The sequence below is a fragment of the Salmo salar genome, chromosome 09 (genome assembly GCF_965601325.2).
Source record: "Salmo salar chromosome 09, fSalSal1, whole genome shotgun sequence".
NCBI lineage: Eukaryota > Metazoa > Chordata > Actinopteri > Salmoniformes > Salmonidae > Salmo > Salmo salar.
In genome coordinates, this window is record NC_138299.1 from 41892501 (window position 1) to 41902842 (window position 10342).

General features: G+C 45.6%; 2 protein-coding genes across 3 annotated transcripts in view; one reads left to right on the top strand and one right to left on the bottom strand.

Annotated features, from left to right (window-relative positions):
- Nucleotides 1-2733, top strand: part of LOC106611361 (uncharacterized) — an 8434-nt gene extending 5701 nt beyond the window's left edge. The window contains exons 4-6 of the mRNA XM_014211516.3: nt 794-864; nt 947-1071; nt 1397-2733. Of these exons, the coding sequence (XP_014066991.1) occupies nt 794-864; nt 947-1071; nt 1397-1654 (454 nt within the window). The 3' untranslated portion in view covers nt 1655-2733. The remainder of the gene's footprint in view (nt 1-793; nt 865-946; nt 1072-1396) is intronic.
- Nucleotides 2734-3016: 283 nt separating this feature from the next.
- On the bottom strand, nt 3017-9791 carry LOC106611360 (cathepsin B). Of its 2 annotated transcripts, none has more exons than XM_082955789.1 (9): nt 9582-9791; nt 7005-7219; nt 6676-6790; nt 6474-6589; nt 6299-6384; nt 4662-4808; nt 4461-4577; nt 4032-4160; nt 3017-3914 (listed from the first exon to the last, which is right to left on the bottom strand). In XM_082955789.1, exons 2-9 carry the CDS (start codon nt 7211-7213, stop codon nt 3841-3843), a joined length of 993 nt encoding a protein of 330 aa, XP_082811915.1. In that variant the 5' UTR covers nt 7214-7219; nt 9582-9791; the 3' UTR covers nt 3017-3840. The 2 variants fall into 2 exon arrangements, with proteins under 2 accessions (XP_082811915.1, XP_045579632.1); XM_045723676.1 differs by lacking the exon at nt 9582-9791 and adding an exon at nt 8463-8495.
- Nucleotides 9792-10342: the final 551 nt, after the last annotated feature.

Below are 10342 nucleotides of genomic sequence, written 5' to 3' on the forward strand. Positions count from 1 at the left end.
TACTTTTTTACAGCACTGTACATGTATATTCTGGACTCTGACATCGCTCTGATATTTTTAGTTTGTTTGTTTCTTTTTGGGGATTTGTGTGTATTGTTTTATATTGTTAGGTATTACTACACTGTTGGAGTGAGAAACATAAGCATTTCGCTGCACCTGCGATAACATCCGCAAAATACAGTATGTGTACGTCATGTGACCAATAACATTTGATTTGATTATGCGACTCATTTACGCTGGAAGAGGACCTCTGTGTTCCGCGGTAGTTGGGATGGATTCCATCCTCACTGAAACAATCCCTTCACTTCCAGAACCGGCCGAAATTGTCAATAAACGTCTTTACTCTGACAGGGGCAGGTATTCCGTTATAGCTCTGTGGGCTTTGAGTACGTGCTGTGATGTGTCTCGATGTGTCTCTCAGACAGACAGATAAGATTCAAAAGGTTTATGATGCCGTTATGCTGTTTGCCTTGTTTGTTAACCGAAAAAAGAAATTACTAAGATAGTTTACCACATTCAGTTGTGTTCTGTGAAAGGTCAAAGGTTGTCCAGGTGTTTGAGTGTTCCAGCTGTCCAAGCCTCAGTTCACATTCAGCTCCGATACCTCCACTGATTACTGTGATATGCTAACTGCACGCCGAACACTCCAGGGAAGAAACAGAGAGTTTGTTTGTAAAACCTTGATACAGATCTAGACTAGATTACATTGGTACTTTCTGTACCGTGCTACCCAGTCAGGTGGGCCTGCGGTTGAACCTTTTGTCCCCTGACCTCTAACCTCTGTGTATGTCAGGCTGCTGCAGAGCTACATCAAGGCCAACCTAAAGGAGGGACATGGAGGGCCGGATAACACCTGGGAACAAGGTAAAAAATACACGCACACACACACACAATTTTTTTAAATATATATCATTGACATTATTAATGAATCATCTTCCTATTTCAGAGGTGTTCTTCCTGTTCCGTCTCCATGACTACGACCGCAGCGGTCACATGGACGGCCTGGAGATGATGAAGCTGCTCTCTGAATACAACTCCCACAATGCACCTGGAGAACAGTCAGCTGAGACGGTGTGTGTGTGTATATATACAGAACATCTATAGAAAATCTCTTCAGTGTTGTAGTTAGGACATATATTGTACTGACTGACATCTCTGTCCTGATCATAAAGTCAGTTGATGACCAGCTAGCAAGCATGAGTGTTAGGGGTTTGTATATCAGGATGCACATACATCATGTAGCATGTACTGTTGTCTAAATATAAAAAGACAGGGTTACTGTAGGACTTACTGTTGCTCAGCGTAACTGAATATACACTCTGAAGCTGACTGTACAGTGATGCACTTAGTTAATCTGCACCCTAGGCCAATGCTTTTGTGTGTGTGTGTTTTCCAGGTAGTGGCCATGGTAGACTTTCTCCTGCAGACTCAGGATCTAAACCAGGACGGTCTAATAGCTCCCCCTGAGCTTCTCTCTCCTCCCAAACTACACCCAGACTCTAACTCCCAGGGTGCACCTGAACAGGAAGGGGGTGCAGATGTCAAAGAGGGAGTCAACATTGAGGAACCAAAACAAGAAGAGGCAGAGCAGGAAGAGAAGGAAGCAGAGGAACAGCTCAAGGAGGAAGAGTCAAGGCCAGGAGATGGACAGTAAATTAAGACATGAACATTCCATACAGGAAGAGGCGAAAGGACCACATATCCCATAGGCCCCTGCTGCTGATCATGAGCCCCTGTACTACATCAGGGGCAACCTGAGATGTAAACACAATTATAATACGCAAACAGCAGTCCAGTACAACGACAATACTTCCATCCAGAGAGTTGGGTCTGCCAATAGCAGGAGCCTGTTGACTGACATGCAGTTACCAAATCACAGCCTCTTATCCTTTGAAGGTCTTGTTTCAGTTTCAAGCTGATGGATTGTCCCCTTTTGTTCCAAAAAAGTCAAGGTATGTCAGCCATATTGTTTTGAAGCTGCTATTACATTTCAACACATTGCTCTTCTGAACAAGAAACAATATAACTCAGGTTTGAATGTGTTCTGTGTCAAAAGATACGCCTTACACTGCTAAATAGCAGTTTGGTTTTCATATACTTTTTGCAGTAAATAGTTACCCTGTTGAAGCAATCCAAATAAGCCATAAATTAGAATGGACAATTTGAAAAGTTCAGGAATACGGCAAGTGCAATGCCTTCCAGCAATACTTGGGAGTAAAAGTATTTCCCAGAATACACTGCAGTTCATCCCCCCATGGATGCAAAAGGAATGGACTGAGTTAAGAAATGTGGAAAATCCCTCAAGCTCATGGATTTGGGCTCCTCATTACTGCATTTGTTGAGACTAGATTCTCCATCATTAGGGACATCTTGTTTTTACTGGTAGCTCAGGTCAAAAACCTTGGTCCCCTTATCACTTATGCAACCTTCAAACTAAAACTTGATTTGTACAAATACTTTTGCTTCCCTGCACAGCCCCAATTCAGAGTTTCCCCCTTCTCCCAGAAGTGTGCACGTATTCCTTTGAAATCCATGAAGGGAATGAACAAATACACGTCGGGGAGAAGGGTCATCTAAAATTAGGCTAGGATGTTTTGATTTAATGTAATTATAATTTTTTTTGTGATTCATTTAAGAACCTAATGAATATTTGGTTTGCTGTACATTTTCCTGAATTGAGGGTTTGTACATTTAAGACAAAAATAAATAAAGCAAATACAAATGCTAACTTTATTACTGTGTAGGTAGTGATCACATGGTTTCTTGGTCTACCAACAGCCTGGTTGTACCTGGTTTGTTAAAACAGGTCATGTCCACTCACTTTTGTTGCTGCTCTAAGAGTCACTCGGCGGAGGGATTCCTACACAAACATACCTTCTAAATGTCACCGCACAGTTAAGTGAAAGTAGTGGGGTGTGAGGTTTTAGGCTGGTATCTGTATAAGCACTTTGGTGACGACTGCATGTCTTGCAGGGCAGGGAGAACAGGAGTTTAAGCCACTCCAATTGAGACCAAGTTAAACATATTGGTTGATTTTTAATTAATGCAACTCAATCATTCCAGAACACTTGATCAAAACAGAGAAGCATTAAAGACACCGCATTCAACAAAAAACAATCCCATCAGTACAAAACCACTCACGCTTCCCTTATAATCCAATTTAAAAACGAAATGTGCACAATGCCATCAGTGATCACATCGAATTAAAAAATAAAAAGCTAAGCATCATACATGAACATTTTTAAATTGATGTGAACTACAGGGAGAGAGGACTTTTAGCACGGCTTGTGACCAAACAAACAGGAAGCAAGATGGACCTCTACGGAGTCACTCACTGTGGGGGGGGGGGGGTTCTCAATAGTCTGTAGCTTCCTCTCAATCTGCACAGGTACCTTTCACCCATCCTGCATTTTCAGATCAGTGGAGCTGACAGAGTGGATATGAGGGGAAGAAGCCACTACAGATTGAGACACCAGGAAGAACACATTTAACTAAAGACAAAGCCATGGTTCACATATGCCCAGTTCCAAGTCAACCCCTAGGCACTCCTCTTACACAATTCTCAGATCTGATGAGGAATCAGGAACAGGTATGACCTATACGGTAGTAGGACAGGTATAAGCAACATGGTAGTAGCTCCGGCCTTTCCCTCAGACAGGGCAGCATTTTCTAAACCAATTATTTTGGAACTAAAGAGGTCTAGCGGGGCTAGGGGATGATTGGGACTTAGAACCAGTGTAAAGGCCAGAAAGGCAGGCAGAAAGATGGTTTCCTCTAGTGGAGAGGACTGGTGCATCTGCAGCAGTCTCTGAAATCACTTCCTGGTTACTGTTGTCATGGTTACAAAGGGACTCCAGCCACCATCTCAGACTCGATGCCACAGTGGTCCTTACCTCTCAGGATCTTAAAGAAACCTGGGAGACAGAACAGAAAAACACATTGTTGGAGTAGCCAAGAAGCACAATCTTCCTTTAGAAAAATACACCAATAGTTTGTCCAGAGTTGTTACAGAATTTGTACAAGTGTCTCACCATTCTCTCCCCAGTCAGTGTTCCAGGAGTTAGCAGCCAGCCAGTAAGGAGTTCCCCCCTCCTCTCCCCAGCCCAGGACCTTAATGGCATGTCCTCCTACTGCACTGCCAGAGACATGCTGGTACACACCTAGACCGAGAGAAAGTTGGTCTGTCAGAAAAACATTCATTCTCACATTTAAATGACATTTGTGTCAAATTGCCAACCCATGCTTTATGGGATTGACACAAACATGCATAATAATTCACTGTGGTAACTAAATGATCGTTCTTCCAGGGTTCACTGCATTGCACATCGCATAAAGACTGGAAAGATTTAAGGTAAAAATCTATAAATAGTAAATAAGGTTATCCAAACAATTACATTCCTAGAGCAGTAAAAGCTACACTATACAGTTAAATACAAAAGAGAAAAGGCATGCGTCCTCACCAGACTTGTAGAGCAGGAAGTCTTCGTAGACAGTGAAAGCTCCTTCCACAGGTCCGTTCTTCAGGAGCTCAGCCATGATCTGCTGCTCTTCAGAGGGCAAACTGTATGAATTCTTACCTAGGGTACAGGAGAGGGCTTAGTGTGTAGGTCCACTTAGCAAGTAAACATTCACATTGCGTGTGTGTGAACGTGTTGACTTACCAAAGTGTTTGTCCTGCTTGTAGCCAGGTGTGTATCCAGTCTCACACTGGTTGGAACATTGTGGGGTGTCACCCTCCTCTCCTGTACAGGGGGGTCGTGTGCCGTTAACATGGTGCTCACAGGGAGGGATGGAGTAGGGCCTGCAGCCTGACAGGAGAGACCAGAGAGGGACAGTTAGAAACAGGGAGAGAGCAGGGTCTGACAGGAGAGAGAGAGAGAGAGAAGCAGGGTCTGACAGGAGAGAGAGAGAGTGACAGGAGAGAGAGAGAGAGAGAAGCAGGGTCTGACAGGAGAGAGAGAGAGTGACAGGAGAGAGAGAGAAACAGGGAGGGAGAGAGCAGGGTCTGACAGGAGAGGAGAGAGAGAGAGAAACAGGGAGGGAGAGAGCAGGGTCTGACAGGAGAGAGAGAGAGAGAGAGAGAAACAGGGAGGGAGAGAGCAGGGTCTGACAGGAGAGAGAGAAACAGGGAGGGAGAGAGCAGGGTCTGACAGGAGAGAGAGAGAGAGAGAGAAACAGGGAGGGAGAGAGCAGGGTCTGACAGGGAGAGAGAGAGAGAGAGAAACAGGGAGGGAGAGAGCAGGGTCTGACAGGAGAGAGAGAGAGAGAGAAACAGGGAGGGAGAGAGCAGGGTCTGACAGGAGAGAGAGAGAGAGAGAGAAACAGGGAGGGAGAGAGCAGGGTCTGACAGGAGAGAGAGAGAGAGAGAGAAACAGGGAGGGAGAGAGCAGGGTCTGACAGGAGAGAGAGAGAGAGAGAGAAACAGGGAGGGAGAGAGCAGGGTCTGACAGGAGAGAGAGAGAGAGAGAGAAACAGGGAGGGAGAGAGCAGGGTCTGACAGGAGAGAGAGAGAGAGAGAGAAACAGGGAGGGAGAGAGCAGGGTCTGACAGGAGAGAGAGAGAGAGAGAAACAGGGAGGGAGAGAGCAGGGTCTGACAGGAGAGAGAGAGAGAGAGAGAAACAGGGAGGGAGAGAGCAGGGTCTGACAGGAGAGAGAGAGAGAGAGAGAAACAGGGAGGGAGAGAGCAGGGTCTGACAGGAGAGAGAGAGAGAGAGAGAAACAGGGAGGGAGAGAGCAGGGTCTGACAGGAGAGAGAGAGAGAGAGAGAAACAGGGAGGGAGAGAGCAGGGTCTGACAGGAGAGAGGAGAGAGAAACAGGGAGGGAGAGAGCAGGGTCTGACAGGAGAGAGAGAGAGAAACAGGGAGGGAGAGAGCAGGGTCTGACAGGAGAGAGAGAGAGAAACAGGGAGGGAGAGAGCAGGGTCTGACAGGAGAGAGAGAGAGAAACAGGGAGGGAGAGAGCAGGGTCTGACAGGAGAGAGAGAGAGAAACAGGGAGGGAGAGAGCAGGGTCTGACAGGAGAGAGAGAGAGAAACAGGGAGGGAGAGAGCAGGGTCTGACAGGAGAGAGAGAGAGAAACAGGGAGGGAGAGAGCAGGGTCTGACAGGAGAGAGAGAGAGAAACAGGGAGGGAGAGAGCAGGGTCTGACAGGAGAGAGAGAGAGAAACAGGGAGGGAGAGAGCAGGGTCTGACAGGAGAGAGAGAGAGAAACAGGGAGGGAGAGAGCAGGGTCTGACAGGAGAGAGAGAGAGAAACAGGGAGGGAGAGAGCAGGGTGTGACAGGAGATCCCTACATACCAACGTGAGAGTCGTAGAGTCCTCCAGTGACCAGCCCCTCTGTAGTCCAGAAGTCCCACGCAGCAGAGGGATAGCCACCATTACAACTAGGAACACACACAGTAAGCAATGCTAACAACCTCCGATGCCTTACATGCAGCCATGTCACAGAGCAGGTGAATGAGAAGACACGTACCCCATGCCACAGCTGTCACAGCAGCTGAGCAGGTCTTCAGAGGAGATCTCCACGCTGACCTTGGCGTTGCTATGGATACACACACGGTCTGAGATGGCCTCCGCAGCACCAAACGCCTGCAGAGGAACAAGCACGTCAAACAGACACAACTTCATGGTTCAGTCACAGGAGTATCCTCCAGCGTGACTCCGTCTGTTCTTACCCAGCAGCTGCCACAGGAGCCCTGGTCCCGGATCTCCTTCAGAGTGGGACAGTTGGGCCACTGCTGTCTGGGGTCAAAGGTGTCAGGCAGCTCCACATCCCCTGCATACTGCACCCTACAGAGGAGAGAACAAGACAGCCATTAACCCTACAACCTACAGAGACGGAGCAAGTGACAGGAGACCGACTGAATGTGCTGTTACTGTGTAGTGTTCTTGGTAAAGTCAATCTGTAAAGCAGCCAAGGAGGAGTTCAATTACATTAACAGATCAGTTCACTTCCTGCATGCAGCACAAATACATTCCCTCCATACAACTCAGTCTCACTCACATGGTGGGCAGTTTGGGTCCTTTAAGCAGGGTTCCACACAGTCTCTTAACGTAGCTGTAGTCCACATTATGGAAGTTGGGACCAGCCTTCCATGTAGTGTTGGCCTTGTTGATGTAGTCCACCATCTGGTGGGAGAGCGGAGGTAGGCGGGGCCAGGCCCAGCTGACTGACAGCCCAGACACCAGCGCCAAAAATATCACACGCCACATCACTTCCTGTAGGGACACAGCATCATGGGAACATGAGTTCAAACACTAAAGGGTAAGGTAGTTTAGGACATTTGCAGTTGCTTGCCCAGTTTGAAGTTAAGAACCCCCCCCAAATTAGCTTTGTTTTAGGTCAAAACAAAGGCACATATAGAACTACCATACTGGCCCCAGGGAGTGAAGAGACATGCAGTCATGCAGGGACACAAACACTTCAGCACCACATCAAGAGGGCAGAGAGGAGAGCACTTCAGTGCAACTTGCTTGAATACAGCACTTCAGAGAGCCTTGCTTGAATACAGCATCAGGCATAGAAGGGCTAATGGATTTGGCTCAGGCCCACAGATCAATACCAGTGCAGACTGAAGGATGTTTCTGTCTCAGATACTGCCAAGTCATTCTTGGTATAGAATAACTTGTTGGCCACCGTTACACAGCCCTAACTGGTTCAGATCAGAAAAAGATATATTCCATGGCTACATTAACCAGGAACCTGACAAACAGGAATGCAAATACGGCCTAAAACACACGTTATGGCACGTGGTGGGTGGTTGTGTGTGGTCACATCCCAATTCCCAATAAATGAGCTGCACAATGGTGAAATCACATGACTGAATGAGTCAGCAGCAAGTAGCTTTACATAGAAAGTATCAGAACACATGACTGACTCCTTTCAACTCAGCAAAGACAACCAAGCCCCACTTCCCTAAAGAGGACTGCCTCTAAGCAGGGCCAGTAGTGATCACTTCCCTAAAGAGGACTGCCTCTAAGCAGGGCCAGTAGCGATCACTTCCCTAAAGCACAGCATCACTAGTCATGATGGTAGGGGAACACCAAGTCATTCAGAGGTACTTTATAGACTTGATGAAAGTTAAAGAGTATTAATATATAACACATTGTTTTACCCCCTTGTCTGACAGACTACCTGGAGCAACAAGCAGTGCCTTATCTTCCATTAGTGGGCCAAGGATAAGCGATAAACAGGCTGTGTTGTTCAGTAGGGAGAAAAACATTTTGAATGTGAGTGAAACTGGAAGGTACTACCTGAACAGGTTAACAATATGACAGCAACAAATAGCTGAGCAACCGATTAGTATGCAGACAGGCCGATATATGACTGTTATTGAACTCTCAGCCTGCAACGTATGTAGCCTACCCATAAGGTGGGAGAGGAGTGATCATGTTAGCCCAACTGTCTTAAACATTTCTCTGAAGCAACCTTGATTTTTCGGCTATAAAATTAATGACTAACCTCATGACAAGGACACATGTTCAGTCTTCAGCATCCCGATGTAACAGTCTAGGACCTTTGTGCATAGGATTTATCCAGCTAAGCACAACACTGCTGATTGAGTTACCCTTAAGTGATAATGCCCGAGAAGCCGGTGTTGAGGATATTAACACAGGTGTTAAGCAAACCGGATGTCAAAGAAAGAGAGTTGGTGAATGCGGTCAGCCGCCATGGTTGACGGGGCTTGCCGCCAAAGTTAAAACTATTTACATTTTTGCCGTCTAGCGATGTTTTCTACCAGATGTTGATTTGCACTGAAATCACCATGTAAAAGCATACCGCCGTGCCTGCTTGATTTTGCGGTCACCCTCTTGTCCCATGTCGACAGGTATGACCGTTTTTGCGTCCCTCGTCTAAACGCAGCATTAGGCTAGTAGACATGGACACGCTGTGGCCAGGCGTGAAATAGGGGTGTCCCAGGTCTTTTTCACATCACTTGTCTTCCGATAGCGACAAGATTAACTTTGAGATACAATTACTAAGTGAGTGTCTGGCTTTCAATTTATTATCCAGATATCAGACTGGTTTAAAGTGAAATCAGGATTTGAGTTACATACCAGTCCAGGCATGTTTGAATATGGTCGGGCACTTTTCAGAGCCCTTTCAACAGAAGATGCCTTTGAGAAATGTCTGAGTTAAGGTCACGTTAGTCATTGCAGATTGTATGAAAATCTGACTTGACTTCATAACATGCACACGCTTATGTCGAAAAAAAGTTGACACAAGAATAGCGTCAGGATATAAAGTTAGCTGCCAATTTGAAAGAGACACTTTAAATGTAGGCCACACAAAAACACCGCCCGAACAACACTGCTGCATTTCAAACTAACGTTAACTAGTAGATCATTTAAGCCATTTTATCTGCTCGTCACAACCATATATTTTTTTTAAAATCAGGACATAAGTAACGTTACTCGTTTATCAAAGAAACAAAAATGGTTAACTGTAAACTGGTCTTTGTACTGTACGGGTAGTTAGCTAGCCATCCAGAAAGCTAGCTAAAATTGATACGGAGTTCCTGAAATACCTCATGTTTCTAAGCAAACTGAAATGAAGTTCAATAAAATAACGTTACATTACCGGTTATCTGCTTGTCAGACGTGCCGAAGACCAGTTACAGTACACTTGTAAAAAAATGACTTGTCCTAAACCACCTGGCAAAGTGTCGTGTATTAACGTTCAGTTGACCTTTAAATCAGAGGAGGACCACGTGACGTGTCATGGCCCTCCCTGATCCCGCACATTTCATCTGAACACTTGCTCAATTCTTTCTGTCTACTTAATACACACAGTACGCATATTATGTAACTCTTTTATTATAACAACAATGATGATTGTAGGGGGGGTTTATTCATGTGAGATAAAATGTGCACCATTTCAAACTGAAATTCTACCTAAGCTTACATGACACGCTGTCCTGAACAGACCCCTTGATGCATTTGAAGGAGAAATGTAAGCCTATAGAATTTGCATTTGCTGACACACATTAGGCGATTGCACGTTTGAAGGATCATCAGCAAAAAAAAAAAAAAAAAACGCATTTCAAGAACAACTCGTGACTACAAAACAAGCGGGGTCATCATATAAAGCAGCCGAGGACACGATGACGCATGCGTTTATCAAAAGCCATCGACCAAATCGGAGCTATTTTAACTAACGAAGCATGATCAGTCTTCTTTCTGTTCAGAATGAAATGTGTGACTGACTGGGTTTAAACCGGTGTCATCTTCATAGCACAAAACTATGTTAGTCTGCTGAGCTAAAGCCTAGGCATTTACCCTGGGGAGGTAAAAATCAAGATTGTCTCTTTCATTTCTTTACTGATTAGATTTCAACAATAG